The sequence below is a fragment of the Podarcis pityusensis genome (assembly GCF_964106645.2).
Source record: "Podarcis pityusensis genome assembly, chromosome: 2".
Taxonomy (NCBI): Eukaryota; Metazoa; Chordata; class Lepidosauria; order Squamata; family Lacertidae; genus Podarcis; species Podarcis pityusensis.
The window spans coordinates 63,163,570-63,182,743 of record NC_138029.1 but is presented as its reverse complement, the minus strand read 5'-3'; the positions used below and the strand labels follow the sequence as shown (position 1 = coordinate 63,182,743).

The window sequence follows — 19,174 nt, the reverse complement described above, 5'->3', positions numbered from 1 at the left end:
TAGCAGCTTGGATGCAAAACAGTTACCCCCAAAATAAGAGAACTCCCCAGGTATATTGAAATACAGACACTTGTAGATTAAAGGAACTCCGGAAAAAAGTAGAAGATGGCTTGACAAGGGCCTATTAACTTCCATATTATCTGTTTATTGAGCATTCATTCTGGGGGTTTTGCACAAAGCTTGCAACGTTAGACAAGGTCAAACTTTCCAGTTCCTTTTCCTACCACTTTCCTTGTTGAAAGCCATCCAATTTAGACTGCTAGTATTTTTGGATTGGACTCAATACATACCAGAAAATTCAAGCGTTAATTATTGTTGATTAGGAGGTATTGTGCAACACACCTGCTTTCCCCAAAGATTTGACTTTTTTGTGATAAGGATAGTGGCAGATAAAATGGCTGGAAAGTGCAGGATAAGACTTTCCTTGACTTGGCATCATCTAACCTCCCTGCAAACTAATCATAATGAATGCTCAATAAATAGCCAACATCATCTAATCTTCCTGCAGACCAATCAGGATGAACACTGATAATAAACAGGGTCTCTGGGAACGTCCTTAGCTGGGGAAGTAAGGCTTCTTGGGCTAAGTGTCAAATCATCTTTAATTGTGCAACCTGAATGTGCCAGTATGGGACCAACACAGTGTCTAGAAGTGCCTTTACAGGTATGTTGATGTGTCAAGCTGAAGAACAGGATGGCATTGGAAGCAGAGGACTGGCCTGCTCAAGCCCTCCTGGAAAAAGGAGATCCCTCTCCTCACCACACTGGGATGCATTTTGAAGGCAATGTGACTACACATTTTATAGAGTGAAACTCAGCAGACTCTTCAAGAGACCAAGCTCTTAAAAACAGCAATTCATTTTTGTAGAGGATTATAGATGATGGTGGACAGGGGTGGGGTTGTTATGGAATTTTTGTTGTTGTTAGATATGTACAAAAGATAGAAAATGCTGCGCTCATACACACACATACATATGATGATGCCGAAATATGCTTGATGGTAGGACATAGTTGTGGATGTTTAATTCCTGCTTCTGCCTATGACTCTGCTCTGTTTGCTTCCCCTGTACTTCTGCCCTGTACTTCAGAACCATCAACGCCACAGCCAGCAGCTGGCTTTTGAGTCCTAACTTTCTAACAACCTTCCTTCCTTTTGGTGGGCAAGAATGATGCAAAGGTTTTTAGTAGTAGTAGTAGTAGTACCACCACCACCAGTTGCTCAGCGACACTGCCCACGTTGATGAATCACACCACCACCAAGGAGATCTCCGGCCTAAAAACAACCAGGTGTTTCCCGTGTTTATAATGTATATACAAAATCATTGTGAACAGGTCAAACCTTAGCAGGATTTTAAACACACTTGTAATAAAATAACAGAACGTATAGATAACTTAGGAAGATGAAAAATTGGAGAAGTACTGATATGCAGTTGAACATAGAATTAAAAGGACCCATGGAAGGGACAGGGGAAAAGTCAGGAGATTCAGAGTAATCTCGAGATTTGGATTTTGTTTTATGTTTATATCTTTGAAAATCAATAAAAACGATTATGAAAACAACAACCACCAGGTACCGAGACTGTCCCTTTCCGCCTCCCGCAAGGGCAAGCCTGGTGCAACAGCCAAGCCGCCGCCTCGCGTCCTAGTCGCGCTCTCGAGACCCGCCGAGGGCCCCGGCGGAGCAGATCTCCCTCGCCGGCCAATGGAGGGCGACGCAGCCTCCCAGGGCCTGCCCCAATTGGCGGGGAGCGCCCGTCGCTCAGCTACCGCGGGGCAGGCGCGCCGTGCAGGGGAAGTGAAAGTTGGAGCGCCTGGGCCGAGGGGAGCCAAAGCGCGAGAGCGGGCGGCGGGTGGGGTTCCAGCGGAGGAGAGCGGCGTCCCCGTCAGGCGGTGAGTCCGGAGCCGGGGCTCGGCGGCAGGGAGCCCCAGCGCAGCCCTTCTCCTCTCCCGTGGCCTGCACAGGGGGGAAGAGGGATTTGGGGGGGGGGGAGAGCTGGCGTCTCCGCTCTCCCGACTGTCTGCTTAGCTCCTTCCGTGGGTCTTCCGACGAAAAGGCTCGTTTTTGCCTTGAACGAGCAGCAGTTCGACAGGTGTTGCTTTCCTTGCCGTGGAGGTGTTGTGCTGCATTTTTGCCTGTAGGCCAGCTGCTAAGGTGGCAACCTCCTATTTATTTATTGTTATTGTTATTACATTTATAGCCCACCTGTCCTCCAAGGAGCTCGTGGTCTCCCTCTCTCCATCTTCACCTCACAACAACCCTGCGAGGTGGGTTAGGCTGGGAGATAGTGACTGGCCCAAGGTGGCTGAATGAGGGTTTGGACCCTGGTCTCCTGCGCCCTTGTCTGACATACTAAGCTGGGGTAGCTTACAGCAGTGTTTTTCAACCACTGTTCCATGGCACACTAGTGTGCCGCGAGATGTTGCCTGGTGTGCCGTGGGAAAAATTGAAAAATTCGAAAGATTATTTTTTTAAAAAATGTCAAATTTTCGCCCACTAGGCGGGCGCCGGACTGTGTCCACCCTATTTTCCATCCATCCTGGGTGGGGATCAGATCGGATGGGATCGGATGAGAGCGGACAGGCGGTCCACTCTCATCCGATTCCCCATAGAGAGCAGCGGGGCTCTGACATCTCCCTCTCCGCACACAGCAAAGAACCTCAAATTTCCCCATGTCACCAGGCTTCACATGCCAGATTTCACTTAGTCAAATCCAACCTGTTGGGTTTTTATCTTGGGGAAACAAGCAAAATGCCACTTAAATAATAGAGGGAAGAGGGAAGCTTTTGTACACCAGGGTTTATGACACAGAATTGTTAAGTGTTTGTGTTTATTTGATTTGTGTTTATTTGATTCCTATTCAAGAGAATTACTTTATATATAGTCAATATAGGCACAGAGTTAAATTTTTTAACATTTTCTAATGGTGGTGTGCCTCGTGATTTTTTTCATGAAACAAGTGTGCCTTTGCCCAAAAAAGGTTGAAAAACACTGGCTTACAGCTTCCTTCATCTCTGACCTTTGGCCAAGTTGGCTAGGGCTGGTGGGACCAACAATGTATGGAGGGCACCCTTTCTAAGCACTACACTGCCTTTGCGTGTAGGCCAGTGGTTCCCACTAATAATTCTTCTTATTCAAAAAGTAAACTCCTGTTCAGGTGGAGGAAGTCTAAAAGGCCATTAACTTGGTCTAACTCATTCTCGAATTGCCCCCCTTAAAAATCAAATTGCCCCCCTGTGGGGTGTGTGCCCCCATGTTGGGAACCATGGGAATAGGCAGAAATGCATCTGGTGCTGCTTTTCTCCTTGGCACATCTGAATTTGTAGAGGTCGTCCTAAAACTCTTTTATTACTGCTGTTAAAGGCCTAAAACAGGCATCCCCAAACTCGGCCCTCCAGATGTTTAGGGACTACAACTCCCACCATCCCTAGCTAACACGACCAGTGAACAGGGATGTTGGGAATTGTAGTCCCAAAACATCTGGAGGGCCGAGTTTGGGGATGCCCGGCCTAAAAGGACAGCTGTTTGTTTCTGTACCTGCCACATTTTAGCGTGAGTGTGCAACAGAACCATGCACACAGCTGGCTTGTTTGCATGTGTTGCAACCGCAGAGTTTTGTGAGGTTCGGACCTTGGAGTCTGGGGGTTTGTGGCAGGTAGAGTGAGGAATGTATCTTGTGTCTGTGCAGGAAATGGCCCATAGGAGCGGGGAGCAGAGCCTCCGGGAAGAGCTGACCTGCGCCATCTGCTATGATCTGTTCCGAGACCCAGTCATGCTGGAATGCATGCACCATTTTTGCAGGGAGTGCATCCAGAGCTATTGGGATAAGAGCTCAAAAGTTGCCACCTGCCCCCAATGCCGGCAAAAGTTCCCCACCAGGTCCTTCCGTCCCCAGTACCTTGTTTCTGGAGTAGTGGAGACAGTTCGGAGGTGCACCTCTGAGGAACACAAGAAAAAAATGCAGGTGAGCAGCTGGGTGGCAAGACAGTGATTATTACTTCCTTTCCTCCTGGAGTGCTTCCCTCAATGAATTGTGGGGCTTGGCATTTCTCTCAGGTGGTCAACTAAGCTACAAAACAGGATGGTCAGATATGAACTAGGCAGGGGTACCTTGTACAGTAGTATGAGGGTTGCTTGGGACTGTACAGAAAGATTCAAGGAAGTGTGGGACAGACTTGTTTGGACCAAGAATTCTGGACAAGTGGAAAATTCCATTTGTCACCTTCTGATTCTAACAGAAGCTCCCATCAAGCAGTCTCCCCTGCAGCCTCTGAAGCAAAGACAAATAGCACTTTGACAAAGATATTTGTGTGTCTTTTTAAAATCTCAACTCCCTGTTTCCAGCTCCGTTTGCCAGCAGATGGCTTGCCTGTTATTTGACTGTGCAGAGCCCAGTGGATTTCTTTCCCCTGCATAATTTGCCCTACTCCTACCCCAGCGTCTTAACTCCCTGGGAGTTTCAGTCCAATGGCTGATTGTATTCTTTCTGTAGTTATTCCTCTTTGCTGTCTTGGGTCATTGCAACACTATTGTTTGCACTGGACTACCACATCACATGAGGCGCTTAATCAAAGGTCACGGGTTTCATATTCTGTTGATTCTGCACAAAGGCTAAAAAGCATGTCAAATATTCTGGGAAGGTAAATTTCCATCATAGGCCTAGTGTGGGATTTTCAGCTTTGTGGATTTCAAGGTAAGTCAGTGACATTGAGCAAGTCATGCTCTCGTAGCTTAATTTACAGCTGGGGTTATTGGAGAGTGAGGTTTGGGATTGGCAAGTGAATAGAAGAGGAAAGGGTAGCAGTTGATCAAGCAGTAATGGAAGAACAGGAAAGCTGGGGCTGCAGAAGTCAGTTCTAAAGGAGAAAAAGAACATGGCAGTTATTGTTAAGGGTAGTACCCTGGCTTTTATTTAAGAAAGTCAGGGAGGTAGGACTTACCTCATTTTGCTCTTCTATCAATCCTATGAGGTGGGAAAGCCGGCTAGGCCAGAAGTTTCGCATCCTTGCTCTGCTTATTATTATGCCATCCTGGCTCTAAAATTGATAGGCAGAGGCTGTTGCACACATAATGATTAAGCGTTCTATCTATCCATCTATTTCATTCTTAGACACACCTCCAAGAGGCATTTCAGTCTTGCCAGGTGGAGTGTGAGAAACTGATGAGAATGAAGCATGCAGCTGAAGAGAACATCTGCACCCTGCTGGTACCAGTACATCCCCCACTTTTCCTTCTGTGGTCGCTTTTGTTTTGTGTTGGCTTGCTCAGATGAGAAATGCCAAAGTTTCTAAAGGTGGAGGCTTCCCTACAGAGGAAGAGATGTGTTGCTCTTTTGTATTGCCGGTGAGAAAGGGCTGGAAAAGATCAATTGGGGAGTCTTAACTAGAGAAAAGAATGGACAAAAATAGAAAACAGCTGAAAGCTGGGCCTCGGCAGGCTTATCAAATCAGCAGGGCTGCAATTGGGGCGTCTTGCTGTTTTGTGACCGCCCATCTTAATGGTTGCTTTAAATCACAGGCAAAAAGATAAAGCCGCCAAATAAATGACAGTTGCTTTGGGGTTGGAGCAAACTAATTATCTGCCCAGATAACCATTGATCTGCTGACGCACCTCAGCAGAAAAGAAGATTAATACCTCTAATTGCAGCACTTTCACAGAGGGAGCTGAGCAGTAGGGAAATTACTTGGGAGTGGTATAGAGAGAGACAGCTGAAAGCCACTAAGCTTCAGCAAAGAACCTCAAATTTCCCCATGTCACCAGGCTTTACATGCCAGATTTCACTTAGTCAAATCCAACCTGTTGGGTTTTTATCTTGGGGAAACAAGCAAAATGCCTCTTAAATAATAGAGGGAAGAGGGAAGCTTTTGTACACCAGGGTTTATGACACAGAATTAAACAAGACAAGTTGATTTTCTATAAGCTTCTCAGGGTCACGGACAAGGAAGGCGGGATTACCCCAAGGGCCTTTGGACAACAATGCCCATCAACACTCCCATCAGTCTTTTCCAAGCATCTTCAGGCAGGGGCATCAGAGCCACCTCAGCCTCTCCAGCACCAAAGCAAGTAAGGACCGCAGTGGGAGTTACACTGAACATGCAGCTGTTCTTAAACAGCTCTTAGCCGGACAGGTGGCAGGGAGTGCCACACAGCTGCTTGGATAACCCCCACCCACCTCCACCACCACAGCTTCAAAGTTGGAAGGAAGGAAGGGTTGGCCGCTCTTCATGCTCGCCATGGGGTAGCACCTCACTCACCATGCCGAGTGGAATAATGGAAACCCTTTAGCGTTGGTGTAATAAATGTCCTTCTTCACAGAGCACAGAGTCAAACAAGAGGCAGTGATGGCCACCAATGCAAATGGCTTTAAAATAGGATTAGGCAAATTCATGGAGAGGAAAGCTGCTTGTGGCTACCAACCCTGAGGGATATGGTCTCCTTCCACTGTTGGAAACAATATTCTTCTGAATACCAGTTGCTGGAAACCAAAGGAGGGGAGAACGCTGTTGTGCTCGGGTCCTGTTCATGTGTTTTCTCAATTGGCATATGTTTGGCCACTGTGAGAATAGGGTGGTGGATTCAGTGGGACACTGGCCTGATCCAGCAGACATGTGGTGAGCTTGCAGCTGGGGATTTGCCAACTAAGCGTAGTGCCTGGCTAACATCTTGGGTTGCGTCTTCCCAGTGACTTCTGTGTATTGGCAACTTTGAGGGTTGTTGGCACTAGTGACTCTCCCAAGTTGTGTTTTTCATTCACAATTATTTGTTCAGCTCAAAAAGTCCAAGGGAGCAGTGCCAAGCTAATTCAAAACAGCACCCCATAGAATCTCCAGTAAAATTGTCTGTCTGCTGCTCAGAGCAAAGAAATATGTCAGCAAGACTCCTGGCAATGCGAGCACTTAGTAGAGCATCATTAGCTGGTAGGGCAAGTCCTAGACAGGAGCCAGATGCTTCAGCGACTGCTAAAAGCAGCTGATATCCGGCCTGAGCAGGCGCTAGCTTTGGAGAGCTGCCAGTCCTTGATTAAAAAGGATCCCCATCTCGCATGTCTCATTCTTTCCTCCTTTTATGCTAGATATGTTACAATTATTGCCATATTTAAACATACTACACATTTGAAAAATAACATCCCCCCGAAAGCATTTAGGTACACTCTTTATATATTTAGGCCTCTCCTGCTCTTTCCAAGCACATTGTGCACTGTGGCCTTTTCAACAGTCGAGGAGACACAATGCAACAGTTCACTCTAAAACAATTGTCAGGGATGCCTAGAATGCCAATCTGAAAACAGCCAGAACCTGTGATCAGAAAACCCGAATTTTCAAATGAAGCAAGTTATAGTAACTGGCATACAGATGTTATACACACACACACACACACACACACACACACACACACACAGTTTGTTGGTTTCATTATTATTTTATTTTGAAGACTGACCAAATGGGCAGATAAGAGATGGTTATGTGTTCATATGTTATGCATTGAGTTTGCTTGTTCTGGAAAGCTGCTGTTGCTAGTGCAATAATTTTGCCACCTAAGACATGGAAATGGGTTAGATACATCCTTATAGTCCCCTGGAAGAAGGAAGAAAATGGTTGCAGTTGCAACAATGTGTAGTTACTGTTCAGACATCTGTCTCTAAACAGTGTGGTGACCTTCTGACTTTCACACTCCCTTATCTTCTCCTTTATTTGTTACTCTGTTTATATTCCACCTTTTCTCCAAAGAGCTCAAAGTGGCATATATACTTCTTCCCCTCTCCATTTTATCCGCACAAGAACCCTGTGAGGTAAGTTAGACTGAGATGCAATGACTGGCCCAAAGTCACCTCATGGGTTTCATGGTCGAGTGGGGCTTTGAACTCTGGTCTCCCAGGTCCTAGCCAATACTCTAACCACTGTTCCATGCTGGCTCTCTCTTTGCACATGACAGGATGAGAGCGAAAGCTTTCAATTTCACTTTTGACTGAACCACAGTTTCTTGTTATATATGACTTCAGGAACTGTGGTCTATTTCAAGGGAAAGCTTGGGTGATCTTTTTAAGGTAGGATATGAACAAGCATTTTCCACACATGTTTTTCCCCTTTGATCCTCCATTTGTATGAGCCAGCAGACTTTTGGATTCTTACACTGCTTGTGGACTTCTCAGAGGTAGCTGGTTGGCCATTGTAGGAAATGGGAAACAGGAGTGGATGGAACTTTGGCCTGATCCAGATAGGATTTTCTTATGCTCTTATCTGTTTGTACCAGAAGACCCCCATGGGTTTGGGGTGGGGATAGTTAGTAATTTCCCAGGAGGCAAAGGCAGTGTGATTAGCGACATGAATGGATTATCCTGCACCAACCTTTCTAATTGGTGGGGATTGAAGGTTGGATAAAGATACCCTACCACAAGCAGGGTTGAGGGAAAAGTGAATGAGCTGTGTGTTGGCCTAACTTTAAGAGACATAATATTGTTGTAGTTGAGGCTGAAGTCTGTCAGCAACATCAAAAGGAGCTGGGTGGCCTAGTTTAGGAAGCATTACTAGACACTATTGACAATGGCAAGCTGCAAGTAATGTGCACTTCTGAAGGAATAATTTGAAATCAAAATGAACTCTAATCACTGATAATGCATACTGCGGTTCACTATGGAAACCCTCAGACGTGATGTGTAGCAGAGACTTTTTAAAAATGGCAAATCAAATAATGAGAGACATGGATAGGGGATATATATACTGAGGCTGTTTTGATGCCATCAGTGAAGTGGCTTCACCTGGGCCTTTGTATTTCATACTAGTCATGTCATCTGAAATCAAATACTGTACAGTTGAAGGTCAAAGATGGACAATGTGAATGATTAGTACTTCGATAGTATTTCTTTGTCTCTGTAGTGAAAAGACCTGAATTGCTTGCAGGGAAGTAGTAAATTGGAGAGAGGCCAAAGGCTGTAATAGTCAATACAAAACAACCCAGTGCTACCAAGAATACAGAAGATGTGAGGGAGCTTCTGGTTATTCTTCTCCAGTCCAAGGATAGGAGCACCACTCACCACTCCATTTCAGTCTCGTGGGCTCTGGATAGAACATTCCACCTTGTGAAATTGTTCTTCAGAATTATATGCTTTTTATTCTTCAGAATTAGATGCTTTTGCACTACACAATTTACAAGTGCTCCCACTGGTGCGTTGCTGGAGGTTCTGCTTCAAATTCTAGACCATCTTGCTGAGAAGCTGCTTTTAGGATGGGCTTCTGGAGTGCATCTGGTCTCCACAAGACACCTGTGGCCAAAGCTCAGCTCAAATTGGGGTTCTTACACTCCGCAGAGCAGAGATGAGCATCAGCGGCACCACTTGACAGGAGAGGAGTGAGTATCTCAGACTCTCACTCATGCTGCTGTATCGATAAAAAAAAAGAAAGAAATAGCAGGCCTTTCTTCCACTCTTTACCCCCTTATCTGAGACTCTGCCTCTCCCTCTGCACTTCTTATGTGGAGAAGGAAAGCTGACATGTCTATCCATTTCCAAACCTTCCTGGAGTTCAGAAAATGCTCCTATCTCTTCTTTGAGTTCTCTGTCAAGCATGGAGAGAGAGACACATGGTCTTACAGGAAACTTTGAAGGATAGAAACAGCAGGCATCTCTGGAACTGATTACATAAGGTCAACTCCTGAGGCAATTTATCAGAAATTTATCAGGTACACTCAGCAGGAAGCAATCAGAGGAATAAGCCATAAAGAGGTATGTGGCGATCACACAGGGTCCCCGGACGTTTGACGGTCTATTGACCCTGTGGCACCACTGTGATTGCTTTCTTCACTGCCACCAACCCGTTTCTCACGGGTACACACGGAAGTCCAGTCAGTTGTTAACATTAACAAATAATCAAGTTTATTTTATAGGCATGAACAAGCTTATGGTTTCAGTTAATTTTTCTTGTCAGTTTCTTAATCTTAACTGTCCTATTCGTTCCTAACAACTTCAAACAACTTCAAACTGATTATCCCACCTAACAATTCCTCTCACTCTCTCACCACACAACTCAACCAACCCACAAACTGTTCCTCACTCTTCCTTCTCCAACTCCCCACTCTCAACTGATTTTCACACACCTCCGACTCTAACCCTAACTCCTCCTATCTGTTTCCACTGGCCAATCACATCACACTCATTTTAACCCTTTCCTTATGACCCACCTAGGAGGCAAATGCCGCAAGGTAGCTTCTAATTAAAGCTGTAGCAGCTCTGAAAAAGTTTAATCCATGCCGAAAAGACTGGCAATGCAGTTAAGTTTTATGAGGCCAAACAGTTGCCACCAGTCAGTCCTGAAAAAAGACAGGCGGGCCGAAGAAAAATGCTATTGTAATGAAACAGCATCAGCAGTTTCTTGTAAACAGTTCTTGAATGATGGATGGCAATTCCCGATTACCGTATTTTTCGCTCCATAAGGTGCACCTGACCATAAGACGCACCTAGTTTTTAGAGGAGGAAAACAAGAAAAAAAAATATTCTGAACGAAATAGTGGATGTATGATTTTTGTGGTTCATGCTGTGGCCACAGGCATGTGATCTGATGGTGAATTTGGGGTGACCCAATGCAAAATCCTGAGGATCCATTTGGATCCGTGCTTTGTAACCACATTTTTGCACCCAGGAAACAGTGCATGTGTGATTTATTTGGTGCAGGCTGTAGCCATGGACATGATATGTGATCTGATGGAGAATTTGGGGTGACCCAGTGCAAAAATCCTGAGGATCCATGGGCTTTTACCTCCCCCCTCCCAGACAGCCTCTGCTAGCGGCCCTTATCTCTCTTCTGATCCCACCGATCAACTGTTTCCTTTCAATACTTCCTTCCCTCTTGTTTGCCTTAGTGTCTTAGCTGGAGCAGTTTTTTGCTCCTTCTTTTCTTCTAATTTCTCTTCTTATTGCTTTAGTCTTCCTGTTTCCTCCCTTTGCAAGTTTGCTGTCTTTATCTCCCCCCTCCCCCTCCTTTATCTCTAGCGTCCCTTATCTCTCTCCCTGATCGGCAAACGATCAGCGGCTTTGTTTCAACACCCTCTTCCCTCTTTCAAAAAAAAAAAAAGCATGATCTGTTTTTTGCCCCTGTGCAATTCAGCTCCAGGGATCATACATTCGCTCCATAAGACGCACAGACATTTCCCCTTACTTTTTAGGAAGAAAAAAGTGCGTCTTATGGAGCGAAAAATATGGTACACATCTGGTATGGAAGCAGCCTAGCTTTGTGACAGCAAAAATCGCTGTGAAGCCAATGAACATGGATGTAAATGTTTTATATTAGAAGGGCCATAGGCTGCTCTCCCCTTGACCGACACCATATTGTATTTTCTGTCCCACAAATGTTTTGGCTTTACAATCCTCCTTTAATTACACAGAAGTCTGTGGATGTGGTTTCATCCACATGCTGCTTTCATACATAGCCCTTTTGCTGTTTCAGACAACATCTCGTGAAATGAACTCCAAGATCCGGGCAGAATTTGAGTATCTTCATCAGATCTTGCAAGAGGAAGAGAGAGCTGTGCTGACGGGGCTGGCCAGAGAGGAAGAACAGTGGTTGATGAAGCTGGACGGAGATGCCACACGTCTCAGTATGGCGATAACTGAGCTGAAGAAGAGCATGGAGCACATTCAGAAAAAGCTTGATGAGCTGGGGAACTCATTGCTGCTGGAGGTGAGACTCATCATGCTTACAAGGCTGAGGTGGGAGGAGTTTGGGTCATGGGTGTCGGAGGCAGATTTGTATTTTCTCACGTTTTCTCAGTCATAGGCTCCACCCTCTCCACATTCCCAGACGCGTATCACACTGCACACTGGCAAATGCTATAGTTTTCTATGGATTGATTTACTAAGCAAGGGTGTCATCTTGTACTTCATTCTATGCATTCAGGAAGTGAGGCTTAAAAAATCCTGGAGTCGGAGCTGGAATGGACCTCAGAGGTCATCTAGTTCAACCCCTTTCTAGTGCAGGAAATCCACTGTGGCAGCATACCTGATTGGTGACCTTTCGGCCTTTGTATAAGATGCAGTGAGACCTGGGAGTGGGTCATGTTTGTGTGTGTGTGTGTGTGTGTGTGTGTGTGTGTGTGTGTGGTTTGGGGGGGGAGAATGCGTGTTCAAAGAAGTCTTTCCATATTTTAAACTCCGGACTGAAAATGTTTGTCTCTATCAATAATATGTTTTTCTGCCCTAGACCAGAATTAGGCCTTGTCAATGTCTGCCAGATAACATTGTCAAAGAAGGCAAATAACTGTTGGCCTTTGCACTGAGATGTAAAGAGGTTTATCTGCCATTAAAAGTGTGGCCTCCCAAATTCCCTCTCTCTTTTAAACAGAGGTGAGACAGTGGCTGGAACACTTCTCTCACCACAAAAAAGCCCCAACATTACAGCTTTCTATTTGCCACTTCCCTCATAAAGGAAAACGTGTGCCTGCCATTTTCTTCCCCAGGCTCCCCTCTTGCCCCATGGTAAGAGGCAGCCCTTTCCATCTCCCTCTAAGATTGAACTATTGCTGGTTGCTTGGTGTGATGCTTTTCCATAGTTGGTTGCCACGGTTACTGCAGCAGGATTGTGCCGTGAATTGACCGAGGTAGCCTTTGCCAGGAGGTTTAAGCATGCTTCTCCAGCAGGATCTGCTTGTGCATGCTGTGAGATTCATGGTCCTTAACCTCTGACAGGCATGAAGAAGCAGTTCGGGCTTGGAGACCGGTTCTGTCGAAAGAACTAGCTGCTCTTGGAAGTAGGGATGAAGTGCTTAGTTTCAGCAAGGTTACTGTATTGTGTGCCTTCGGACCATGCTGCGCTGTGCAGGTCTGCATGAAAATACTTCTGTGTTTTTTCTAAATGTCTCAAATACTCCTTTCCTTATCTATCTCCTTCCATCATCAGACTCCTATGGGGTGGCTGGTAGTGATACTCCCTTGGCTTTTATTTTACTGCTTGTATAATTCTGAAATTTTAAATGCAAGCTGCCTTGAGGGTGCTTGTTAGAGACAAAACGTGGGTTATCATTTCTTTTGATAGGCAAGTACATGTATGTCCTCACTTCTCAGTCAAGATTAGGCATATTTTCAGCCTCTTTGCATGCCAGAGGTACAATATGACTAGGGAAATGTTGTTATGTGTGTATGGCATGCTCTCCTGACAGCTGACAGTGATACCGTCTAGGTTCCAGGCTTTTCAGTCTTGGTGATATGAGGAACCTGCCTTCTCTCGCATCTCTCTTTTGGTTACAGAAGCCAGTGTTTCTATATCAGAACTAGCCCATACCCCTTCAAAATTTGCTGCCACCTCATTCATTCATTTATTCACTATATTACATTTATATACCAACTTTCATCCGTCATGCAACTCAAGGAAACATCCCATGTGGTTCCCAGGCAGCCACTTGAAATTGTAGGGCCATAATTATGTTTTTAATTGTCGTACTTCAGTACAGAGGCAAAAAATGGACAGGAGAATTTACTTGAGCAGCTGCAATAAGGATTAAGTGAGGGGTTTTGTTAATTTTCTCCTCTTTTTTCTTTTTCTTTTTGCAGGTGGAAAATGTGTCTGTTAGGTACGTGCCTGGAAAGAAAAAAAGCAGCTTTTGTTTTCATGAGCCTCTTATTTTACCTGCTCAGCTGGCCGGGGGGGGGGGGGCTGTTATCGCTGTAGCTTTTAAAGCATTGGAAAATAATTATTGGGAGAGAAGCTGTTGGGGAATATAGGATATCTCTCCTTCTGGGCATTGTTGCATAGATGTGTTGACCTCAGGGTTCAGGATGTAAATGCAAAAGCACTGAGGTGCACCCAGGATTTAACTGCTTTCATAAGGTCCTCCCACATTACTTCAAGGAAATGCTCAGAATGGTCTTCTGGGGCCACTATGTTTATGTTCTAATAGCCTCAGAATACAAGTTGCCGGAAATCACAGGTGGGCAGAGTGTTGTGCTCAGGTCTTGTTTGCCTGCTTCCCATGGGCATCTGGTTAGCCACTGTGGGAAAAGGAAGCTGGAATCGGGGCCTTTGGACTGATCCTGCTGGCCTCTTCTTGTGTTCGACACGGAGGGTTGGCAAATGAGCCTAAATAAATTGTGCAGGTCACCAAGCTGAATGCACCTCACCTGCCATATAATGTTGTCTGTCAGCTGCTGAAAACCTTGCTTTTTTATTTTATTTTATTGTAGCCTGTGAAGGCAAGGATGAGGGGACAGGTTTAATGAGCCACCCAGGGGCTGTGCTTTGCTGGCCTGCCTTAAAATGATTATCGCTCTCTCAGGTTGTGGAGCTGCCAAGCTTCTCTAATGGCTAAACATGGGCGAATCTCGCATGCACAGCCATATCCCGCCTCTTGGCTGAAAGATTGCCAGAGCAGTTCATTTCCCAGCTCACTTTGCTGGGGAGAAAGGAGAGCAAATACATCCATATAAGATAGGTTTGAGACTGCTCTTTGGCTGCTGTCAATGTTGAGGAGAATTAGGGCATTTGGCTCATGTTTCTATGGAGTACTGTGCAGAAACTGGTGGATTCTATTTTATTATCATGCATGTTTCCATTCTGGAAGTTGGCTGCCATAGAACTTGTGGCCGACCACCTTCTGTCTCTCTAGGCAGTAGGCTACTTAGCCACTAAGGCAGAGGAGAACCAGTGGCCTGCTTATGTCAGAATCCACCCCACTCCAAGGTGGTGTACTGAAACCCCTAGGAGTTGCGTCCTTTTCCAAAGATACTTCACTCTTGAAATACCTCCATAAGAGGGGTTGTTCAGTAGAGATAGTGTTTTGCCCTTTGACCTAGGATCCCAGGGAGTACTTAGATTACAAGGACAGGAGAGGCACATCTTTTGTGATGGTCCCCTTAGCTACTGTTTTTAGAAAGCTAGAAGGAAAGGGGGAAAGAAATTATTTGGCCCCCACAATAATGTGAGGACGCTCCCTGACATTATGTGCGCCAAGCAAATGGCACTGGCCAAGCCGCAACTGCCTTATTGTCCCATCCTTATGCTGGCTGAAGCACTTTCAGATTGGTTAGGAGCCACTTTCTAAACTCCAGAACTTCCTTATCTGGAATCTTGTTTTGCTCAGCAGACATTTCTTTCTGCTCCAGGCCAGAGGTGCAGGTGAAAGAGTTGACCACCTTTAATATAGAGCAGCACAAGGACCGGTATGATGGACCTCTGCAGTTTATATTTTGGAGAAGGATGCTGAAATCGATCTGCACAGGTGAGTCGCCCCCGCCCCCCAATTGCAACAGAGCATACTGGGGATATGGGAACAGAACAGAGTTCATAGACTCGTTTGACGACACCCTACCCAGTTTCTTTCTTAGAATTATCATTAATTCGATTAGTTGAATCCTGGTATATTCTCTTCCTACAGCTCCTGCTCCTTTGACCTTGGACCCTGAATCGGCTCACCCTAACCTTGTCCTCTCCAAAGACCTGACAGCAGTGACAGAGAGGAAGACGCCCCAGTCTGTGCCCAGAAGCCCCAGCCGCTTCCTGCAGTGTGTGAATGTGCTGGCGAAGGAGTCCTTTGAGAGTGGAAGACATTACTGGGAGGTCTGGGTGGGCACCAAGACCAAGTGGGACCTGGGAGTGGCAGCGGACTCAGTGGACCGGGCAGCAAGGGTCAAGCTATGCCCCAAGAATGGCTACTGGGCTATACGGCTGCGGGAGAAGTCTCATTATTGGGCTGCAGCTGCTCCCTGGGTGCGTCTGAATCCTGGGCGCTTGCTGAGAAAAGTAGGTGTTCTGCTGGACTGCAGGGCAAGGAAGGTGGCCTTTTATAATGCCGAGGACATGTCCCTTCTCTTCACTTTCCACCAGGCCAGGGCACGCAGGTTCTACCCTTTCTTCAGCACTTGTTTCGGCGATGGCGAGAACGCAGAGCCCATGAGGATCTGCCACCTGAACCTGTAGGAACATCCTGAAGTCTGATTCCATTCAGCAAGACTTGGTGGGTCCCTCTTGTTTCCTGGGAACACATAAGTTCTACCCTGTGTGTCTCCCCGCTGTGATGAGCAAGTTAAGGGAAACTGAACGGTTTTGCAAAGAGGTTTAAAAAAACCACAACCCACTCTTCTATTTCATAGGACGAACACCACCTCTTAGAATGCATAAAACAATATCAACATGATGGAATGTATTAGAATAGATATTAAAGCAGATGAGTAAGAAGAATTAGTCGGTTCCTGGTTCATTTCCCACCCACCCCCCTAATTATAATTACGTCCCCTTCTCCAGGTTAATGCCTTCTTCTGTCTGGTGTACTTAAAGGGCCTTGTGCTTTGTAGATGGTGCTGCCTGGTCATTTCTGCCAGCTGTATAAGATGGGAATACAGCCCAAAGCACTAGGGGTCAGTAACACACAACCACAGCCATTGGACATTTTGACCTGCATTCTGACTTACAGACACATACAAAAACACAGGTGTAGAAAAGCTGGAGCCAAAAGTGATAATGGCAGAGACAAGGATAGTTTGTTGGTTGCATTCATAGCTCACCTTTTCTCCAAGGAGCTCAATGTGACATATATGGTTCCCTTCTCGTTTAATCTCCACATCAACTCTGCGAGGTAAGGTAGGCTGAAAGACAGTAACTGGCCCACGGTCACCCAGTGAGCTTCATGGCCAAGTGGGGATTTGAACCCTGGTCTCCCAGGTCCTATTCCAACACTCTTAACGACTACCCCCCCCTTAAAACTACCCCCAGGCTCTGCAACACATACACCCATGCAATCACAGCACAACATAATCGTTCATACTAGTTGTGGAGGAAATTAGATTGTCAAAATAAGACGGCACAGTGAAGAGCTGAATAATGGTGCTGAATAAAGCAGTGCAACCTAACAGTGGCGACAAGAATGGCAGATTGCAGGAGAGAGGATTGGGATCGGTGCACCTTCATGGACTAAGTCCGCATTGGCAGAGCTGTGCTTCGTGGACGAACCATTGGATGATAGAATTGCATTGGAGCACAGTAGTTCAGAGTAGCTTGTATATTTGGCAGAGATGCATAAGAGGCCTTTGTGCCAGTTTTGGCCTGTACCAGGACGCCACGGTTTGTTTTCATATTTCACATCCTCTTGCCGTACCGCTTTTTAAAAATAATAATAAATGCTTGCTTCTGCCCATTCTTCCGCAAGAGTTTTCAGTTTCACAAGCTGTCATTGTTTTTGCAGCAGTGCACAAAATGCTCAATCAATCAGTCCTTTACCCAGTGTTGACACTAAAGAATTTCTTCATACGAAGAGTGGAATTTCCTTTTGCAAGGGTGTTTTTTCAGTGGGTATAAGGAGTTCCTGTTCTTGGTGCAGGGCCGCATTTTGCCAGCAGAGGGCTCTGCATGCTAACAGAAGGCGCTGAGTGATGGCGCTGATGCTCAGCAGTTGCTGCATGCCTTTCATATTTGGCAATGAATTCTTAGCCAGTTCTTTGCAAGATTGTTCTAGCATGCAGCAGCCTTTCTTTATCAGGAGCCATATAGAAAGGGTTAACAAAGTTATCTGCTTGTCAAGATTAGCTATTTCAAAGTATAGCAGGCTGAGTTGTCCTCCTTCTGCCTGCTACTAAGATAGCCAAATTTTACAGTAACAGAAATTTTACACATCTGCCTCTCAAATTTTACAGTAACTTCCGTTGCTGCCCCCAAGACTTACTTGGTCATAAAAGATCCAAAATTCTGCCAAGGGGTTTTAGAATTCTTTACTAAATCTGACAGTAGTAGTTTTAAAAAAATATTATTGACAGTGTACAATTAAATTAATGGAGTTGAAAAACTATTAATTTAGTTTTTAATATAGATATATGTATATATAAATATAGTTTTAATTCTATTAATTTTTACTTGTTTTTAAATTTATTTTTTCTGTTTTTAGCTGTTCTTATAGTAAGCTGCCTTGAGTTCCTTTGCGGGGGGATGCAGGGTATCAACAATAGCAACAGCAATCCTGCAAAACAGGGTGGACCAGCTGCTCAATTGATAGAACACAATAACTTAAGTATTTAAATGAATATTTTCCCATCTAATGTCCAGTTTTACACGCTGTATTAAACCATTATTTTGGTTTTATCACAATACAAACTAAATTATCTTAGCAGCCTACACAGTTCAACCTGTGAATTGGAAATTAAAATAACATCATTAGCACAATAAAAGGATAACTATCCTATTGCAGCCTACTTTCACAGTACAAAGATGATTGCTTTTTAAGAAGGGCGCTATATCCTTTAAAAACAATTTTAAAAGTACATCCCTAGCAACTGAAAGGCTATTTGAAAACTGATAATTTAACCCAGTTCTAGCCGGTAAAGTTGTTCCAGAATACATCCTTATGAAGGAGCTTAATAGTTTTAAATAAATACCTACTGATTGCAACTTTCTCCAAAAAGCATTAGGGAGGGATAAAGTCAAAGACTGCTTTCAAGTCATTGAGAGCCGTGAATCTGCTTCTCTGTGCTTGCCAAGGTATTTGTTGATAATGCGCTTCAGCAACAAGCATTGATCAATAGTTGAATAGTCATGACTCTTCCATTCTAAGAGATTCAGTGCCTGTCTCATACAACCCATGCGCATGAAGCCACTGCACAACCGCTCTGTGTTAAGTATACAACTGCACGAGGGAAGCTGAGAGGTCACACTCGGTGTGACTGACTGAACCCCTTTTAAATGAAGGCAGTGGCAATTTGAAGCAGGGACCAAAACTGGTGCTGGGCCTTTCCCCTACCAACCTGTGTCCATCCAGATAGAGTTGGATTCCCAGCTCCCATCATCCTTGACCATTGGCCATGCTGGCTGGAGCAGATGGGAGTTGGAATCTAACCTGTGGGTTAACCACCAAGGACACACACATTGTTGGGGGCAATTTGCTAGTCTTTGAACCTGGCCAGGACAAATGTGAATGGGTGGGGGGGTGGAGGAAGGCAGTAGATGCAAGAAGAGATCAGCTAGCTCCCCCGCCCCCCGCCCTTTCCCTGCTTGAAATTGCTTCCACCCCTGCAATGTGGTTCAACTGAGTTTTGAAAACACAAGATCCCATTTAGATCTGCCCCACAGCCTTCCTAGTGCAGCTTTAGTGGCTGGTGCACAACTGTACTGCACAGGGGTTAGAGGCACAATGTGCTTGTTCAGGCTCCATTGCTTCTCCTTGACCTGCTAGAGCTATTCTCCACAACTTTTGACTTTTGGGGTTTTTTAAATA

General features: G+C 45.2%; 1 protein-coding gene and 1 long non-coding RNA gene across 2 annotated transcripts; both read left to right on the top strand.

Moving 5' to 3' along the window:
• Nucleotides 1–1,702: 1,702 nt before the first annotated feature.
• Nucleotides 1,703–16,267, top strand: LOC308466608 (zinc-binding protein A33-like; the record flags this gene model as incomplete). The annotated part of the gene is given in 8 exon segments (XM_080987507.1): nt 1,703–1,823; nt 1,826–1,890; nt 3,687–3,962; nt 5,109–5,204; nt 11,434–11,667; nt 13,533–13,552; nt 15,081–15,196; nt 15,353–16,267. Coding segments are annotated over 8 exon segments (1,470 nt in total). The 3' UTR covers nt 15,895–16,267.
• Nucleotides 11,674–13,526, top strand: LOC308466617. Its single transcript, XR_013980915.1, has 3 exons — nt 11,674–12,063; nt 12,101–12,917; nt 13,018–13,526. It is a non-coding gene; the product is annotated as an uncharacterized lncRNA (long non-coding RNA).
• Nucleotides 16,268–19,174: the final 2,907 nt, after the last annotated feature.